Below are 21,157 nucleotides of genomic sequence, written 5' to 3'. Positions count from 1 at the left end.
AAACCTGCAGTAAGGAAAAATGACCTACAGATGGCACCACAGTACCCCAAAGCACACTACCACAAAGCACACTACCAACACCTTTGTAAACATGCACTGCTTTTTCGCTGATTACTTCGCCACACACACCCACACACATATGATACACCATTTGAAAAGTAAACTTGCTCCCTTCAGCAAGAAAACCGTCAAACAAACCACACATTCACGATTTTATCACTTAGGCTGGGTTCACACGTAGTGGAACTCTCGCGGAAATTACCGCGAGAATTCCGGAATTCCATTCCGCGGGAAAATCGCATTTTAAATTCCCGCGATTTTCCTGTGGAAAAACTAGCATTTTGCAAGCGTAATTAGCTTGCAGAATTGCTAGCGTTTTCCAAGCGATCTGTAGCATCGCTTGGAGAACTGATTGACAGGTTGGTCACACTCGTCAAACATAGTGTTTGACGAGTGTGACCAACTTTTTACTATTGAGGCCGCCTATGCGGCATCAATAGCAAAAGATAGAATGTAAAAGATAATAATAATAAAAAAATATTGTTATTCTCACCTTCTGACATCCCGCGTAGCCTTCCCGCCTCTCTCCACACTCCCGGTCTCAGTAATCCTTTGCGACAATTACCGCAATGACGTCCGTTCTCGCAGGATCGCGACGTCTCGCCGTCATTCGCGATAATGTTGCGCGAATGACCACGAGACTTCGCGATCCCGCGAGAACGGACGTCAACGATCGCAAATGCTTACTGGGACCGGGAGCGTGGAGAGAGGCGGGAAGGCAGCGAGGGACGTCGGAAGGTGAGAATAACAATATTTTTTATTTTAAATTCTATTTTTTACAGGAATATGGTACCCAAAGCCCGGAGGACAGTCTCCTCTCCTCCGGACAGTGGGTACCATCCGCAAATGTTCTGCTTACTTTTCGCATGGTGTGCACAGCCACATGCGGAAAGTAGGCAGAACAATGCATTCCTATGGGTGCGGGATCGCCGCGATTCCGCAAAATTAATGAGCATGCTGCAGTTTTTACCGCGAAGCGATTCCGCCGCGGTAAAAACCGCAGCATTAGCACAGCATTGCGGAATCCTATAGGAATGCATGGGATGCTTATTTTTCGCGGTTTCGCTGCAAAATTGCGCGTTTAAAACCGCCGTGGAAATGCGAAAAAACCGCCACGTATGAACTCAGCCTAAATCTTAATACAGTTTAAACATTCTGCAGAAAGACACAATGACCTGCAGATGGCACCTCAACCAAAAACAATTTTGGCCTCTACTTAACAAAACAATTTATTGTATTACCAATCTACATATATAAATACCTGTCTGTGTTCATCAGCTCACGAAATACATTTATATTTGACCAGCTTGCTTTTTCTGAAATTGCCTGCACCCCCGAAGACCAAGGTGCGAAAATTTTGCACGGGACAAGCTAGTACAGTATATTATGTTCAATCAGAAGAAAAAAGTCTGTTTCCCAATTTAACCCTCTGCTTGACAGCTGCTCACATAGCAAAATTGTCACTTGTCTTATAGATGCACCTAGATGGGTTTCTCTCGAATCTAGCTTCATAACACCAAACACTCTAAAGGGAATCTGTCACCAGGTTTTGACTACCTCATTTGAGAACAGCATGATGTAAGCATAATTTACTGGGCTGCTTGATGTAGTGCTTATTTTATCTGCTGCAGATCTAGCAGGTCTCAGAATGCTGAGATCTGTACAACCCGCCCACACCGCTGATTGACAGCTTAGTGTACACTTTACATAAGCAGAAAGTTGGAAATCCGTGTAGAGGGTGGGGCTATAAAGAGCTCATGAATATGGAGGACTACACGGCACATGATTCATAGTGCTCTAGTGAGAAACTCCTGTTGATCATGAATAGCTGGAGAAGAGCGGTGTCAAATCTGAGATCTGTAGAAATGCAGTTTGTCAATGCTTTTTTAAGTGACACATTACATCAGAAGACACCACAATCATTGTGATTTGTCCCGATTAAGACGTGTGTCAATTTGAAACACAAATTGACAAAAAACGCAAATTCGCATATCTCGTCTCCTGCTCATTACTGGTCCGCTGGCAGCTTAGATTCAACCCACAATTTAACCAGCTAAGGCCGGTTTCACACGTCCTGATATTTCAAGTACTGGAAAAAACGGTACCGTGTGTCAATTTGTCACATTCGTGTGGCATCCGTGTGCTATCCGTGTGTACCATCTGTGTGCTGTCCATATGCTGTCCTTGTATTGAAACAATTTGTTTCAATGTTAACCCTATGACTTTTAAAAAGCACACGGACTCCATCCATTGACTTGCATGGGTGCGGGTGATCCGTGCTGTCGCTCAAAAACGGACATGTCAGCGTGTTTTGCACACGGACACAAGGTCTGTGAAAACACACTGGCATGTGCAAAGACCCATTCATTTGAATGTGTCTACGTGTGTCAGTGTCACTGGTACGTGAGAAAACTGTCACCACATGCACCAGAGACACTGAGGTGTGAAACCGGCCTTACTGAGTTAAATATAGCAAAATGCAATCCATCAAACAGATAACATAGCAGCATAGTTATTAAGGTTGAAGGGAGACTTTAAGTCCATCTAGTTCAACCCATATCCTATCCTAACTTTCCCTAACATGTTGATCCAGAGGAAGGCAAAAAAAACCCATGTGGCAAACAGTAAGCTACACATTGGGGAAAAAAATTCCTTCCCGACTCCACATACGGCAATCAGACTAGCTCCCTGGATCAACGCAATATTAAGGAAACTAGTGTATATACCCTGTAATATTATACTTTTCAAGAAAAGCATCCAGTCCCTTCTTAAATTTTAGTAGTGAATCACTCATTACAACATCATAAGGCAGAGAGTTCCATAGTCTCACTGCTATTACAGTAAAGAACCCGCATCTGTGAGTATGCTTAAACCTTCTTTCCTCCAGACGTAGAGGATGCCCCCTTGTCCCCGTCACAGGTCTAAGAGTAAAAAGATCATTAGAAAGGTCTTTGTATTGTCCCTGCATATATTTATACATTGTAATAAGATCACCCCTAAGCCTTCGATTTTCCAAACTAAATAACCCCAAGTGTAATAACCTGTCTTGATATTGCAGACCCCCTAGTTCCCTAATAACCTTGGTCACTTTTCTCTGCAACCGCTCCTATTCAGCTATGTCTTTCTTATACACCGGAGACCAGAACTGTACACAGTATTCTAAGTGTGGTCACACTAGTGACTTATATAGAGGTAAAATTATGTTCTCCTCATGAGCATCTATGCCTCTTTTAATGCATCCCGTTATTTTATTTGCCTTTGCAGCAGCTGCCTGACACTGGCCACTAAATGTGAGATTGTCGTCCACCTATACACCCAGGTCTTTTTCAGTGACAGTTTTGCCCAGTGTTTTACAATTAAGCACATAATTATACATCTTGTTCGCTCTACCCAAGTGCATGACCTTACATTTATCCCCATTAAAGCTCATTGCCATTTATCAGCCCAAGCTTCTAGTTTACATAAATCCTCCTGTAATATAAAATTGTCCTCCTCTGTATTGATTACCCTGAAGAGTTTAGTGTCATCTGCAAATATTGAAATTCTACTCTCTATGTCCCCTACAAGGTCATTAATAAATATGTTAAAAAGAAGCGGGCCCAAAACTGACCCCTGTGGTACCCCACTGCTAACCGTGACCCAGTCCGAGTGTGCTCCATTAATAACCACCCTTTCTTTCCTATCCCTGAGCCAGCTCGTAACCCACCTACACATATTTTCCCCTATCCCCATAGTTCTCATTTTATGTATTAACCTTTTGTGTGGCACCATATCAAAAGCTTTTGAAAAGTCCATGTACACCACGTCCACTGCATTCCCTTGGTCCAGTCCGGAACTTACCTCTTCATAAAGATTAGTCTGAAAGGAACGGTCCCTTGTAAACCCATGTTGATATTGGGTTATAAGGTTATTCTTCTCCAGATACTCCAGTATAGTATCTCTTAGAAAACCCTCCAGGATTTTACCCACACTGGAGGTTAAACTTACTGGCCTATAATTTACAGGTTCAGTTTTTGTCCCCTTTTTGAATATTGGCACCACATTTGCTATACTCCAGTCCTGTGGTACAGACCCTGTTATTATGGAATCTTTAAAGATTAAAAATAATGGTCTAACTATGACTGTGCTTAATTCCTGCAGTACTCAGGGGGGTATCCCATCCGGGTCCGGGGATTTGTCAATATTAGTGATTTTTAGACGCCGCCGTACCTCCTGCTGGGTTAAGCAGGTAACGGTTGTGCCTATAGCAACACTATGCCTTCCTTAACTCTCTGCCGGCAAAGACTTCAACTGTCTTCTTAACAAAATTGGACCCTTACAGAGAGAGATTAACGCTTACCATATATTTATTCACTACCGTATGCAGCTTGTTTTGAAGTGAAGATAAAATATATGAAGTAGTGGGAAACAGATATTGGTAATGCCCTCTCTCTCGACAGGTGGCACCAACTGCTGTAATACTCTCTCTCGAGGGTAACAATGAAGTCTCCTGCACAGGGTGTATTATGTGTCAACCTGTCTACATAAAATATACCCCAGACTTCTTTGCTGCAGGAGACAGCTGGAACACTTGGTGCATGTGTCCAGTAGTGGCCTCACTATAGCATGACGTTAATTCTTTACAAATTGTCTCTTCAGATAGGAACTCCACACAAGCGGAAAAGAAGAGCATCAATCTCTCCCATCCATAACGAAGCAAACCACAATCACATAAGAATACGTAATTTTATTAAGCAAAAATAAAAAACATAAAAATAGGCTACAAATTCATTTTTTACAGGTTACATACCTCAAACAGGGATTAATAGCAGAAAATAATATTGGAGGTTTTTATCAAAAGTGTCATCTCATATAAAATTGCAACAATGCATAATCATATTAATACACTGGAAATAACCTTCAATTTAATCACCATCTCAAACGGGCAGTATTATCCCTATCCAGAAACTGCACAAACACATACCCCTAAAGGGTCAATAATCCCCAGCTTGCCTAATATATATAATAACATTGCTCGTATCCGTTAATCTTATATATTGTTCCATACAAGGGATTCCTAGAATCCAAACATTGACAAAAAATCAATTGCGGGTGATAGTGCCAAATACCTTATATGAAAAGACCAAGTGGGCACTATCACAACAGTAATAATTAGAGTCTATATTCACTGGGGGATCTCTTGCATGACATATATAGAAACCAAAAAGAGGAAAAGAATCATGCAAAAAAGTAGGATCACCACACAGTATCAATAGGTACAAACTAAGAGCAAATTTTATTAATTTCAGCATAAGTTCCTGGACGCTCACAATACAAGACCCTAACTCCTGACCATGATTTCTTCCGGGTCTTGTATTGTCAGCGTCCAGGAACTTACTTGCCTGCTCCTAACACAGGCTGCCAGCTGGTAATAATAACAAGTAATTATTTGGGTATAAATGGATACTTTGTGACATAGCTGACCATGCTCACCTTGAAAAAGACACCTTGAAAAATTTGATCGGTGCAAAAGTATGGGAACCTCAACATAAAAGTGACATTAATATTTTAATTAATCCTTTTGCAAAAATAACAGCCTCTAGTCGCTTCCTGTAGCTATTAATGAGTTCCTGGATCCTGGATGAAGGTATTTGTGACCATTCCTGTTTACAAAACAATTCCAGTTCAGTTAAGTTTGATGGTCGCCGAGCATGGACAGCCCGCTTCAAATCATCCCACAGATGTTCAATGATATACATGACTGGGGACAGGGATGGCCATTCCAGAACATTGTAATTGTTCCTCTGCATGAATGCCTGAGTAGATTTGGAGCGGTGTTTTGGATCATTGTCTTGCTGAAATATCCATCCCCTGCGTAACTTCAACTTCGTCACTGATTCTTGCACATTATTGTCAAGAATCTGCTGATACTGAGTTGAATCCATGCGACCCTCAACTTTAACAAGATTCCCGGTGCCGGCATTGGCCACACAGCCCCAAAGCATGATGGAACCTCCACCAAATTTTACTGTGGGTAGCAAGTGTTTTTCTTGGAATGCTGTGTTTTTTAGCCTCCATGCATAACGCCTTTTTGTATGACCAAACAACTCAATCTTTGTTTCATCAGTCCACAGGACCTTCTTCCAAAATGTAACTGGCTTGTCCAAATATGCTTTTGCATACCTCAGGCGACTCTGTTTGTGGCGTGCTTGCAGTAACGGCTTCTTTCGCATCACTCTCCCATACAGCTTCTCCTTGTGCAAAGTGCGCTGTATTGTTGACCGATGCACAGTGACACCATCTGCAGCAAAATGATGCTGCAGGTCTTTGGAGGTGGTCTGTGGATTGTCCTTGACTGTTCTCACCATTCTTCTTCTCTGCCTTTCTGATATTTTTCTTGGCCTGCCACTTCTGGGCTTAACAAGAACTGTACCTGTGTTCTTCCATTTCCTTACTATGTTCCTCACAGTGGAAACTGACAGGTTAAATCTCTGAGACAACTTTTTGAATCCTTCCCCTGAAAAGCAATGTTGAATAATCTTTGTTTTCAGATCATTTGAGAGTTGTTTTGAGGAGCCCATGATGCCACTCTTCATAGGAGAATCAAATAGGAGAACTACTTGTAAGTGGCCACCTTAAATACCTTTTCTCATGATTTGATACACCTGGCTATGAAGTTCAAAGCTCAATGAGGTTACAAAACCAATTTAGTGCTTCAAGAAGTCAGTAAAAAGTAGTTAGGAGTGTTCAAATCAAGAAAATGATAAGGGTGCCCATACTTTTGCACCGGTCAAATTTTGTTTAAATGCAGATTGCACATTTTCTGTTAGTACAATAAACCTCATTTGAATCCAGAAATATAACTGAGTCCATCAGTTATTAGATATATGAAACTGAAATAGCTGTTGCAAAAACCAAAATTGTTATAAAGAAAAAAGGTTAACATTAATAGGGGTGCCCAAACTTTAACATATGACTGTATGTTTTTTATTTTTGCTTAATAAAATTAAGTATTATTATGTGATTGTGGTTCGCTTCGTTATGGATGGGAGAAATTGATGCTCTTCTTTTCCGTTTGTGTGGAGTTATGTGTTAAAGTGCCAATTTAATATTTGGAAAAATTTGTGGTTTGATCTTCAGAGAGGAAGCGGACAAGAACTTTAATGCCACCTCTGGGAAGTAGCAATCCTAAAAGTCAATAGCGACACTCCAACGAGCCTTGACACATGACTTAGGATAAAAGCCAAAACCGTACACTCAATTTGCAGACACTGGTGTTTAGGGGTATTGCCCCTCGTCAGTGCAAAGTGTGAGATGTGGTTTAGCTTGGTGAGAGGCATCTGACTGGGATCCAAGAGGTAGGTTTCTCCTTGCAGAAGCATGCCAAGGTGAGGAGACTTGTAAGCCGCATGCTCCTCTGGGAGATACGCAAATCATCTCTCAGAGACGAAGACAACTAGAACTCTTGTGCCATTTAAAGGAAGTAGCAATCCTAAAAGTCAATATCGACTCTGAAGAGACAATTTGCATAGCTCCCAGATGAGCATTATGGCTAAAAAGTCTCCTGGCATGCTTGACATGTCACTCTCCGCAAGGAGAACAGTTACCCCTTGGATCCAGGACAGACATCTCTCACCCAGCCAAACCACATCACACACTTTTCACTCATGAGGGGCAGTACCCCGAAAAAGTGTATGAAGTTTGAGATTTTGGGTTTTGGCTTTTATCCTAAGTCATGTGACAAGGCTCGTTGGAGAGTTGATATTGACTTTGGGGCTGGAGAGGTACGTTAATGACTGGAAGAACGAGATCAGCAGCTCTCAGAAACTGACCATGTACCAGAGTCTACAGAGAGACTACAGACTGGCTCCATATCTGGAGAAACTCTCGGACCCCAGAGACCGCCAGCTCCTGAGTCGGTATACATTCAGTGCCCACAATCTGGCCATCAAGGTCGGTCGGAACAGACAGAGCTACAAGCCCAGGGAAGACAGACTGTGCCTACACTATGACCTAAAGGCCCTGGAGGATGAGACCCACTTCCTGCTACACTGCACCAAATACTCAGCAGTGAGGGACACTCACCTCAGGAGACTATCCGATTTCTTCCAAATTTCAGCATCATGAAGGAGGAAGAGAAAACATATATCCTGCTGGGGGAAGAAGAAAGCGCGGTGGAGATAGCAGCACAGCATGTGAGCGCGTGCTATAGGCTGCAAGAAAAACAGCCATGATATGCCATGGACTTCCTTAGCCACCACCCTGTGCCCCATTCATCGTTCCTACAGTCCCCACCCATTATTCCCACAGTCCCTACTCCCTACTGTACTCATGCTTTAGCAAAACTTATGTTTATTTGGTCCTGCCAATAAAGCTTCTTTGAATTGAATTAGATTGCTACTTCCTATAGGTGGCACTAGAGTTCTAGTCCTCTTCCTCTCTGAAGAGACAATTTGCATTATTCCCAGAAGAGCATTGCGGCCTAAAAACCTCCTCACTGAGGCATGCTTAATATGATATAACAAAAATAATGGAAGAACTAAGATGGTCTTTGGCTAGCGCGGTGAAACATGTTGGGGGGACTCTGGTGCTAAAATTAGTTGTCCTATTCTGCCAATATGTATTAGTATACCGAGTGCTATACACTTTCTAAATATAAATTAATTTTTACTAAATATATCTCTTTAAAATATAGTAGCCCCGGATAGATATATTGGTAGCAAACAACAGGAGGCATGAAGAAGTCTAAACGAATCGTGCGTTGGGGTGGCAGGGACAGTGTTGCCACGTTTAATTTAGTAAGTTCACCCCCTTACTCCATACTTTACTTGAATCGGCTTGTTACAGCCATCTCCTATATATGGGCTGAAGCCCAGGTTTACTTTACTTACATGCTGCTAACATTCAGTGTCCCTCTTTTGCACTGCTAATGACACATATACTTGTTAATTAAAACTTATTTATTGGTCACATTTTGTCTGTATTTTGGCAGCTTGGTCTAACATTAAATAGTAGACATCTATCTTTTTGTCACCATACCTATATTTATGTACATTTTCTTTGTTTCTGCATTTTTGCACTGGGCCCCTTTTTTGATGCTTGCTACCAATATATCTATCTGGGGCTACACTGCAATATATTGACTTACTTGCTTACTGTATAACTGTATACTTTGTATTTTATTGGCAACTTTCTGGCCCTATTTGTTTGGTGTCCAGTAGTTTTTCTGATTCTCACTTTATTTTAAAGAGATATATTTAATAAAAATTATTGAAAAAATGATTATACTCTTCGGTGGTGACCATTCACTTCCTCCTCTCAGTTTCAATGTACTCTTGAGATTTCAGTCCTTGATATGTGAATTGGAAGACTGCATAAAATAACTGCAGACATCTGAGACAGATTAGGGACAATAATTTTTAGTCCCTTTGTATATTCTTTATTTTAATAGAAATAAAAGTTAAATATTAGGGTCTTCTAGTGAGGGTTTATTTGGGGTTCTCCCCAATTTGGAAATTATGCTTGATATGACACTCTCTGTAAGGAGAAATGTTACCCTTAATCCAAGGATCCCATTAATTCTTTAATAACAACTCTATTTACTAAACCCCAAGTGAAAGACAAATTACCAGACAAAACATTTTGCTAGGTGATAAACCATTAGTTGTGAATAACAAGACACACCAACTCTAAGCTTTACTGGAATCCTGATCCTGTAGCTTAACGCCTTTCCAACATGTGGTGTAAAAAAAAAAAACAATCGAGGAATTGCACTTTTTTTTTCAATTTCACAGCACTTGGAATTTTTTTTCCGATTTCCAGTACACAATATGTTAAAACCAATGGTGTCGTTCAAAAGTACAACTCGTCCCACAAAAAAAAAGCCCTCGCATGGCCATATTGACGGAAAAATAAAAAAAAGATATGGCTCTGGGAAGAAGAGGAGCAAAAAAATAGAGATTCAAAAATTGCAATACCTCTGGTCGGTAAGGGCTTAATAGTACAAACAAATTAAATAAAGTTTATGAGAAAAATCGGATTCTTTCTCCACTTGTGAGCCACTTCTTTTGCTCCTACATGGCTACTGAATTCAGCACCACTCTAAAAAAGGCTCAAATCTGTCATGGTTAAAACAATACAAACTGCCAGCACAGTGTTATCTATTACAGCCTGTGAAGTAGAGGAGGAGAGGAGTGAGGACCAGAGTGAGAAACCAGACAGAAACAGACAGATCATATTGCAGTTAGTGAGGAATATAGCTTAACTTAAGGATGGATTCACAGCCGCACAGCTCTATACCATATTCTCCTCCATGTTGCTGTGGCTGCTACTTCTGAACATATCCTAAACCAGTGGAGGTGGGTAGAAGTCCTGCCGTTTCTGTGTACGGTGTATGGATGACATCTTAGAAACTTGTTTACACCCTCTAGTTCACAGAAAACTGAAAATTATAGGTAGATCTTGCATAAGAGAAAACTAGTGAAAATTCAGGATACATATCATAATGGCCAGAATTTGTGCTATTCCACACGTGCACATACATTATAAATTACTGTATCTTAAACAGTTGCATGAAATGACATATATACTTTAAAGGGGCTTTCCAGTAATACAATATTGATCACCTGTTTGGGATAGGTCATCAATATCGGATTAGTGTAGGTCCAACATCCCAGACTCCACTGATTAGCTGTTATTTTGGCTGCTCCTATTACTTGAATATGAACTGATCTGAGGTATTCTGCAGCGCCCACTAAACAGCATGACGTCGAAGTTGGGTTAGGGTAACCATTCTGATACTGATAAACTGTCTATAATATAGCAGTATTGGGAAGCCTCTTCAATGAAACATAATTGCAAATGTCCACCAAGTATGAACAGCAACTTTCCCTGCAGTCAAGAGATAAATAAATCATTTTTTTATTTGACTTTTCAAGATTTGTATCTTACATACCTGCAGAGCCTCATCTCTCTCTTTGATTCTCTGCCGTAGTTTTTCCATCATATATTCGTTACCTCCTGGGACTTTTTCTAAACTCTGCTGATAATGCAAGACATCCATGTACTCCTAAAAGAATCAAGAGATGCCGAAAAGTTTTCTAAACTGCTATACTATAAAGTGTACAAAGTAATAATACCAGGAGAAATTTCAATATCTTTAAGCATCAATCAACAGACAACCAATTTCCCTGCTAAAGGGAGTCTTTCACCCCAAAACTCAAACTAAACCACATGTATTAAGGCTGTGTGCACACGCTGCGGATTAGGTGCGGATTCATCCGCGCGGATTTTGTAAAATCCGCAGGTGAAACCGCAGGTCAAAAGACCTGCGGTTTTACCTGCGGATTGCTCTGCGGTTTTGCCCTGCGGGTTTTCATCTCCTCAATAGAGGAGATGGCAAACCGCAGGAGAATCCGCAGAAAGAATTGACATGTCAATTCTTTCTGCGGATTGAAAACCGCAGATAATCCGCGCGGAAAATTCCGCACCGTCTGCACTGCGGTTTTTGATTCCCATAGGGAATCATGGTACTGTACACCGCAGCAGAAACTGCTGCAGGTCCGCAGCGGCCAAAACCGCTGCGGAACCGCAGCAAAATCCGCAGCGTGTGCACACAGCCTTATTGTACCAATTTCCTTTTAAAGGGAATCTGTGACCCCTTTTTTCGAATATGAGCTGCCGGCACCAACATCAGGGGCTTATCTACAGCATTCTGTAATGCTGTAAGATAAGCCCCCGATGTAACCTGAAAGAGAAGAAAAACATGTTATATTATACTCACCGGGGGGCGGTCTGGTCTTGGGCCGATGGGTGTTGTGGTCCGGCCCCTCCCATCTTCATACGATGCCGTCCTCTTCTTTCCTTCCTGTCGTGGTTCCGGCGCAGGCGCACTGCTCCGCCCTATTGAGGGCAGAGCAGAATACTGCTCCTCTCCTGGAACCTGCGCACTGCAGGACTCTGCTCTGCCCTCAACAGAGCAGACCAGTGCGCCTGTGCAGGAGCCACGATAGGAAGGAAAGAAGAGGAAGGCATCGTATGAAGATGGGAGGCGCCGGATGGGACGGCGACACCCATTGGACCAGACCGAACACCGGGGTGAGTATAATATAACTTTTTTTTCTAATCTTTCAGGTTACATCGGGGGCTTATCTACAGAATTACAGAATGCTGTAGATAAGCCCCTGAAAGCGATGCCGGCAGCTCATATTCGAAAAAAGGGGTGACAGATTCCCTTTAAATAAATGTTAAAATAAAAGTTGATAGATACAGTAACTCCTAAGTTTCCTGATCGCTTATACAAGTAAACCCCACTCCCAGACACACTGCATCGCGATTCCACCTGCAGCTGTTAGGGGCACTTGTCAGCTTTTCAAATCAGCTGACATGTGAGGAAAGATGTGGGTTCAGCGCCTGAGCCCACATCAAAGTGCATGTTGTGAAGGGGTTAAACCAGATTTCTGTCACACAAAATATAACATTTCCCACATGTCTACTTTACATCTGCATCATTTTTTAAACAATTTGTTTTATTGTTAGGAAGTTATAAAGGTTAGGCTGAGTTCACACGTTGCATTTTTTTCGCGTTTCCGCGGCGGTTTTAACCGCGCGATTTTGCCGCGAAAACGCGAAAAATAAGCATCCCATGCATTCCTATGGGATTCCGCAATGCTGTGCTAATGCTGCGGTTTTTACCGCGGCGGAATCGCTTCGCGGTAAAAAACGCAGTATGCTCATTATTTTGCGGAATCGCGGCGATCCCGCACCCATAGGAATGCATTGTTCCGCTTACTTCCCGCATGTGGCTGTGCACACAATGCGGAAAGTAAGCAGAACAATTGCGGATGGTACCCATGGTCCGGAGGAGAGGAGACTGTCCTCCGGGCTTTGGGTACCATATCCCTGTAAAAAATAGAATTTAAAATAAAAAATATTGTTATTCTCACCCTCCGACGTCCCGCACAGCCTTCACGCTTCTCTTCACGCTCCGGTCCCAGTAGTCCTTTGCGAAAATGCTCGCGATGACGTCCGTTCTCGCGGGATCGCGAAGTCTCGCGGTCATTCGCGCGACGTCATCGCGAATGACCGCGAGACGTCGCGATCCCGCGAGAACTGACGTCATCGCGGGCATTTTCGCAAAGGATTACTGGGAACGGATGCGCGGGACGTCGGAGGGTAAGAATAACACCGTTTTTTGTTTTTTTTTTACATTCTATATTTTACTACTGATGCTGCATAGGCAGCCTCAGTAGTAAAAAGTTGGTCACACTTGTCAAACACTATGTTTGACGAGTGTGATCAATCTGTCAATCAGTTCTCCAAGCGATGCTACAGATCGCTTGGAAAACGCTAGCATTCTGCAAGCTAATTACGCTTGCAAAATGCTAGTTTTTCTGCTGGAAAATCGTTGGAATTTAAAATGCGATTTTCCCGCGGACTGGAATTCCGGAACTCTCGCGGTAATTTCCGCGAGAGTTCCGGTACGTGTGCACTTAGCCTTAAAAGTTGATCAGCAATTTCTAATTTTAAGTTACAAAAACAATTTTTTTTGTAGGGACCATAGAATCATAGAATCGTAGAGTTGGAAAGGACCTCCTGGGCCATCTGGTCCAACCCCCTGCTCAAAGCAGGATTCGCTAAATCATCCCAGTCAGATGTCTGTCCAGCCTCTGTTTGAAGACTTCCATTGAAGGAGAACTCACCACTTCTCGTGGCAGCTTGTTCCACTCATTGATCACTCTAACTGTCAAAAAGTTTTTTCTAATATCTAATCTGTGTCTCCTCCCATTCAGTTTCATCCCATTGCTTCTAGTCTTTCCTTGTGCAAATGAGAATAAAGTTGATCCTTCTACAATGTGACAGCCCTTTAGATATTTGTAGACAGCTATTAAGTCTCCTCTCAGTCTTCTCTTTTTCAAACTAAACATTCCCAAATCCTGCAACCTTTCCTCATAAGACAGGGTTTGCAGATCGGTCACCATTCTGGTCGCTATTTTCTGAACTTGCTCCAGTTTGTTGATGTCTTTTTTAAAATGTGGTGCCCAAAACTGGACACAATATTCCAGATGAGGTCTGACCAAAGAGGAGTAGAGGGAAATAATGACTTCACGTGATCTAGACTGTATGCTTCTGTTAATACATCCTAGAATTGCATTTGCCTTTTTTGCTGCTGCATCACACTGTTGACTCATATTCAGTCTGTGATCTATTAGTATACCCAAGTCTTTTTCACATGTGCTGTTGCTTAGCCCTATTCCTCCCATTCTGTATATGCTTTTCTCATTTTTATTGCCCAGATGTAGTACTTTGCATTTTTCCCTGTTAAAAACCATTCTGTTAGTTGCTGCCCACTTCTCCAGTTTATTTATATCTTTTTGAATCCTCTCTCTCTCTTCTCTAGTATTAGCTATCCCTCCTAGCTTTGTGTCATCAGCAAATTTAATCAGTTTACCCTCAATTCCTTCATCTAAATCATTGATAAAGATGTTGAACAATACAGGGCCCAGGACAGAGCCCTGTGGTACCCCACTTGAGACATTCTTCCAACTGGATGTGCAGCCATTTACGACCACTCTTTGGGTCCGATCACTAAGCCAGTTATGAATCCACCTAACAGTTACCTTGTCCATTCCATACTTAGTCATTTTTTCAATAAGGATTGTATGAGATACTTTGTCAAATGCTTTGCTGAAGTCAAGATATACTATATCTACGGCATTTCCTTGATCCACCCAATCAGTGATTCCGTCATAGAAGGAAATTAAGTTAGTCTGACATGACTTATTAGTTACAAACCCATGCTGACTCTGTTTAATCACTTCATTCTTATCCAGGTACTGACATACATGTTGTTTAATAATCTGTTCAAAGATCTTTCCTGGTATAGAAGTCAGACTCACCGGCCTATAGTTGCCTGGGTCCACCTTCTTCCCCTTTTTGAAGATAGGAACAACATTTGCTCTTCTCCAGTGTTCTGGGACTTCTCCTGTTCTCCAAGAATTTTCAAAGATTATGGAGAGGGGTTCAAAAATTTCTTCTGCTATCTCCTTCAGTACTCTGGGGTGTAATTCATCTGGACCTGGAGACTTGAATTCATTTAGGTTGGCTAAGTGATTCCTCACTATCTTTCTGTTTATAGATATCCTGGATTCTTCTATTCCCTTAATAGGACAGTGAATTAACTTTTGAGGGGCCAATAGGGCAGAAAACACCCAAAAGTCACACCATTCTAAAAAATGCACCCCTCAAACTGCTGAAAACAACATCTAAGACTTTTTTGCAACCCTTCAGGTGCTTCACAAGAATTCACGCAATGTGAAGGAAAAAAAAATGAATATTTTACTTTTTTTTCATGAAAGTTTTAGTTTGGACACAAATTTTATTTTCACAATGGTAACGGGAGAAAATGGTTGTGCAGTTTCCTGAGTATGCCGATATTCCGTATGTGGGAGAAAACAACTGTTTGTGTGCATCGCAAGTCTCGGAAGGATGCCAAGTCACATTGGCAGAATCCCTGATGAGCCTAAATAAGGCCCTCCACAAGTGTCCCCCTTTTGGAAACTAGACCCCCTCAATGAACTTATCTAGATGTTTGGTGAGCACCTTGAACCAACAGGTGCTTCACAGAATTTTACAACGTTAAACTGTGAAAAAGAAAAATTTATTTTTCTCACAAAAATGTTGCTTTAGCCTCAAATTCTCATTTTCTCATGGATAGCAGGAGAAACTGGACCCCAAAATGTGTTGTGCAATTTCTCCTGAGTACACAGATATCCCACATGTGGTCGAAAACTACTTTTGAGGCACAGTGCAAAGCTCAGAAGGGAGTTCAGATTTTGCTGGAATGGTTTGACAGTGCCATGTCACATTGCCAGAGCCCCATATGTGGTCATAAACTATTTTTATTAGCGATACCACATTTATAGCTTTTTAGTTTTTGTTTTGGCGCTCTTACACAATAAAAACTATTTTATAGTAAAAAGAATTATTTTTGAGAGCTAGAACTTTTTCATTTTTCTGGTGATGGAGCTGTATGGGGGCTTGCTTTTTGGGGGACAAGATGACGTTTTCAGAGGTACCATTTTTATTTACCATTTGCCTTTTTGATTGCATTTTATTCCAGTTTTTGTTAAGTGGTATGATGATAAAGCATTGTTTTGTGCCTTTTTTTTTACAGTGTTCACTGAAAGGTTACCGGTAACTAGTGTGACAGTTTTATAGGTCAAGTGTGTTATTTTTGTTTTTTTACTTAAAAATACTTAGTTCTGGGTACAATATATTTTTATTATTTTCAGATTTTTTTATGTTGAATCTGTTTTATTGAAAACAATTAGACATATAACATACAAGACAACAAAAATTGTACACCATGCCGTACTAGATTACAGAATAATCGATCTCCTATAAAGGCGAGATGTCTTCCGGCCCAAAGGCTCGTAATGTCACAGTTGGACGAAAATCGATGCATATTCATCAGACCTACTTTATATAAGAGAACAAACAGGAATTTGCCACCACAGATTGATAGATTCAGCTGTATGAACATTTTTCATACGATATTTACTCGTGTATAATGTAACAATCTGAAGAGACATCACTCCTCCCCGCGTGTCCTCCCGTATGTCAGCATCATCAATGGTCAAATATGAAAAATAATAATTGCGAGCATGTTTAACAACGTCTTTACTCGTAACCAGTGGAGGTGTATTTCAAATAACAAAGAAAGATAGACGTTAGAAAGGGAAGAGGAAACTCACAGAGAGTAGAGAAGGAAAAGAGGAGGGGGAAGGGGGGAAGGGAAAAAAGGGGGGAGGGGGAAGAAAGAAAACGGGCCTCAGATCTCCGAGCCGACCCTTAAGGAGCGTCCTCGACCAATCGAAGTAGTTCGGGAGTTTCCTTGAATAAGATCCAAGGCTGCCATACTCGGACCAAACGGGTGTTATCTTTGACATTTTTTTATATACATTTACAATTTGTTTTCACTATTTTCCTTTGAATATATACAGTATATGTATATAGCTGGGATGCATATGGGCTAAATGAAACCCACTGTACATCTTTCTGCAAGTTCTGAATATTCATGAGACATAAATTCACTCACTTGCAGTACTTGTTCTTTCTGGGACAAAGTTTGCTTCAGTCTCTCGATGTTGAGCTCTTTAGTACATTTCTCTTCTTCAAGGCTTTTAAGATGCTGAGTCTTCTCCTGTAATTCTCTCTGAAGTTTGTGCAATGCTCCATGTAACTCCTGCCAAGCAAGATTTATTATTATGTAATCATGCTAGATTTTTTTGTACAAAAATGTTCAATGTGTAATTTAAGAGGTTGTTCTCCAGGTTGGTCAGTGGTTCTCCAAAATCTTCAGTTTGTAGCCAAGGACATGACTCGCGATCCTGATGGTCTCTATCTTTTAGTGTTCGAACTATAGTAGGTAAACCTATCACCCTTCTTAAAGGAAATCTGTCAGCAGGTTTTGAATATGTAAACCGAGGGTAGCATGAGGCAGGGTCTGAGACAGATTTCATCGATGTGTCACTTATTAGGTTGTGTGCTGTTTTTCCCATATAATTATTGCTTTATAACCAGGAGATAATCACCACTGTGGGAGGAGATAGAGGCCATTTTGTTGTAGCCCACAATGTATGCTAAAAGCTTCAGTTTCGCTCTGTCACCATCCACCACACTGTTCAGTACGTGCTGTACCAGAAGCTGCAGAGGAGAGGAGGTCCAGGGTGACGAGAGGATCAACGACAGTGATCTGCAGCCTGAGAAAAGTAGTACATTATCAGGCTGCTGATTATTGCTGTGGCTGCAGTGTTCAGAGCACAGCAGAATAATTATCACCCTGCTGTGCGCTGTTCACTGACACAGCTCTGCTATGGCACATTAACGCCTCTGAAGGATGCATACACTGCCATAGCAGAGCTGTGAACGTAATTTCCATCATCTGTGATATGCCCTGAAGTGGTGGAGGACTATGGAGTGTGCATTATACTGTATGGGTAGCTATAGGGTGCAATATATTATATGGAGGATTATGGGGTGCATTATACTGTATGGATGACTATGAGGTGTGCATTATACTGTTAAGAGGGCTAGTGGGGGCCATTATACTGTGTGGAGAGCTGTGGGGGCCATTATACTATATGTAGCCCCATTATACTGTAGTAGGGTTGTATGGAAGTCACAGTACGAAATAAAAAGAAAAAAAAAGGCCATATTGCTGTCATTATCTTTTAAGATACATGTGTATATTACCTTGAAAAATAACTTGCATCATAGTAAAATAATCACATACTAAGGTGCTATGATCATGTGAAGATTTCTATATAGATATACTGGTAATATTTACAAAAAAACAGTTATTTTTTTTACCTATGGGCCATTTTTGCCCCTAGTGCTATTCATTCCTGTGGTATGGTTCATTTTGTCTTACTATGTATTCTAATACTTATATTATTTTGCTATTAGTGCTCTGGTTTGTCGTTCCCTTATTTTTGAGGCATCTTGTACATGACTTTTTTAATTGGTTCATTGAATTTGAATATTTATTAATAAAAATATATTTTTAAACTAACACAATTGCTTTAATGGTTCTTGATGTGTGTTCTGGAAGTTAGTGACTGCTCAAGTCCACATTGGTTGATTTCTTTGATTTGTATTGAACCCTCTAATGTTGATATCTTTAAGATACAGCGAACAGCACTAACAGAATCGGTGCTGCCGTCCGTCCTCGGTGACACTGTACTTGTCAGTATCACTGGTAGTCACCAACAGAATGGCTCCTCTCTGTGACCCTAAACTTCATCCTCTCTTACCTTTTCACAAAGACCCAGAAGGAGTGCCATCACACACCCTGCCCTCATTTAATGCAGCAGTAATGTGAGCTAGTTGTACATTAGATTTTCATGACAAAATTCAGCAGTATAGTTTAAACAAACCCTTCACGATCTTGGGGCTTTCTGTTTTTGCCTTTTTCATTCCCCTTCTTCCCAGAGACATAACTTTGTTATTTTTTGGTCAATATGGCCGAGTGTGGGCTTGTGTTTAAAAGGACAAGTTGCACTTTTGAACGGCACTATTGGGTTTACCATATTGTGTACTGGGAAACGGGAAAAAAATGACAAGTACGGTGAAATTGACAAAAAAGTGCAATTCCATAAGTTTTTTTTTTTACCATGTTCACCAAATGCTAAAAACGCACCTGCCATAATGATTCTCCAGGTCATGACGAGTTCACAAGCCTGGGTGAGGGTTTATTTTTTGGCCCACCGAGCAGTCGTTTATCTTGATACTATTTTGGGGTAGATACGATCTTTTGATCATCCATTTATTGTACAGTTGTTGCGACCAAAAAAACATAATTCTAGATTTTTTACTTTTTTTCTTGTTACGCCGTTTACTGATTGGATTAAATTATTTTTATACTGTATATTGATAGATCAGACATTTCTAATTGGGCAATACGAAATATGTGTATTTTTTATTTATTTTTTATTGATTTACTTTGAATGGAACAAATGTAGAGCAATTTGAACATTTATATTTTTTTAATGCTTTTAACCCCTTCACCCCCAATGGTGGTTTGCACGTTCATGACCGGGCCAATTTTTACAATTCTGACCACTGTACCTTTATGAGGTCATAACTCTGGAACACTTCCATGGATCCCGGTGATTCTGACACTGTTTTCTCGTGACATATTGTACTTCATGTTAGTGGTAAAATTTCATTCAAATAACTTGCGTTTATTTGTGAAAAAAATGGAAATTTGGCAAAAATTTTGAAAATTTCGCAATTTTCCAACTTTGAATTTTTATGCCCTTAAATCACAGAGATACGGCACACAAAAAACTTGATAAGTAACATTTCCCACATGTTTACTTTACATCAGCACAATTTTGGAACCAAAATTTTTTTTTGTTAGGAAGTTATAAGGGTTAAAAGTTGACCAGCGATTTCTCATTTTTACAACACCATTTTATTTTTAGGACCACATCACATTTGAAGCCACTTTGAGGGGTCTATATGATAGAAAATACCCAAAAGTGACACCATTCTAAAAACTGAACCCCTTAAGGTGCTGAAAACCACATTCAAGAAGTTTATTAACCCATTAGGTGCGTCACAGGAATTTTTTTGAATATTTAAAAAGAAATGAACATCTAACTTTTTTTCACAAAAAAAATACTTCAGGTTAAATTTTTTTTATTTTACCAAGGGTAACAGGAGAAATTGGACTGCAAAAGTTATTGTGCAATTTGTCCTGAGTACTCTGATACCTGATTTGTGGGGGGGAACGACTGTTTCGGCGCATGGCAGAGCTCAGAATGGAAGGAGCGCCGTTTGACTTTTTCAATGCAAAATTGGCTGGAATTCAGATCGGACGCCATGTCACGTTTGGAGAGTCCCTGATGTACCTAAACAGTGGAAACCCCCTACAAGTGACCCCATTTCGGAAACTAGACCCCCCAAGGAACTTATCTAGATATGTGGTGAGAACTTTGAACCCACAAGGGCTTTACAGAAGTTTATAACGTACAGCGGTACAATTAAAAAATCATATTTTTTCCACAAAAATGATCTTTTCACCCCAATTTTTATTTTCCCAAGGGTAACAGGACCCTAAAAGTTATTGTGCAGTTTGTCCTGAGTATGCTGATACCCCACATGTGGGGGTAAACCACTATTTGGGCGCATGGCAGAGCTCGGAAGGGAAGCAGCGCCATTTGACGTTTTTGGCTGGAATTGAGATCGGACATCATGTCGCGATTGGAAAACCCCTGATGTACCAAAACAGTGGAAACCCCCCACAAATGACACCATTTTGGAAACTAGACCCCCTAAGGAACTTATCTAGATGTGTGGTGAGAACTTTGAACCCCCAAGGGCTTCACAGAAGTTTATAACATAAAGCCGTACAATTAAAAAATCATATTTTTTCCACAAAAATGATCTTTTCACCCTCAATTCTTATTTTTCCAAGGGTAACAGCACCCTAAAAGTTATTGTGCAGTTTGTCCTGAGTACGCTGATACCCCACATGTGGGGGTAAACCACTATTTGGGCGCATGGCAGAGCTCGGAAGGGAAGCAGCGCCATTTGACGTTTTTGGCTGGAA

General features: G+C 40.9%; 1 protein-coding gene across 1 annotated transcript in view; it reads right to left on the bottom strand.

Annotated features, from left to right (window-relative positions):
- LOC141066950 (myomegalin-like) overlaps nt 1-21,157 on the bottom strand; it is a 397,502-nt gene that overhangs the window by 185,512 nt on the left and 190,833 nt on the right. Inside the window, exons 7-8 of the mRNA XM_073558018.1 lie at nt 17,138-17,284; nt 10,994-11,107 (exon numbers count right to left, since the gene is read on the bottom strand). Of these exons, the coding sequence (XP_073414119.1) occupies nt 10,994-11,107; nt 17,138-17,284 (261 nt within the window). The remainder of the gene's footprint in view (nt 1-10,993; nt 11,108-17,137; nt 17,285-21,157) is intronic.

The sequence above is a fragment of the Dendrobates tinctorius genome, unplaced genomic scaffold (genome assembly GCF_039654945.1).
Source record: "Dendrobates tinctorius isolate UK_male_01 unplaced genomic scaffold, ASM3965494v1 ptg000012l, whole genome shotgun sequence".
Taxonomy (NCBI): Eukaryota; Metazoa; Chordata; class Amphibia; order Anura; family Dendrobatidae; genus Dendrobates; species Dendrobates tinctorius.
The sequence above is the reverse complement of the archived record's forward strand: the minus strand, read 5'-3'. Positions and strand labels throughout refer to the sequence as shown.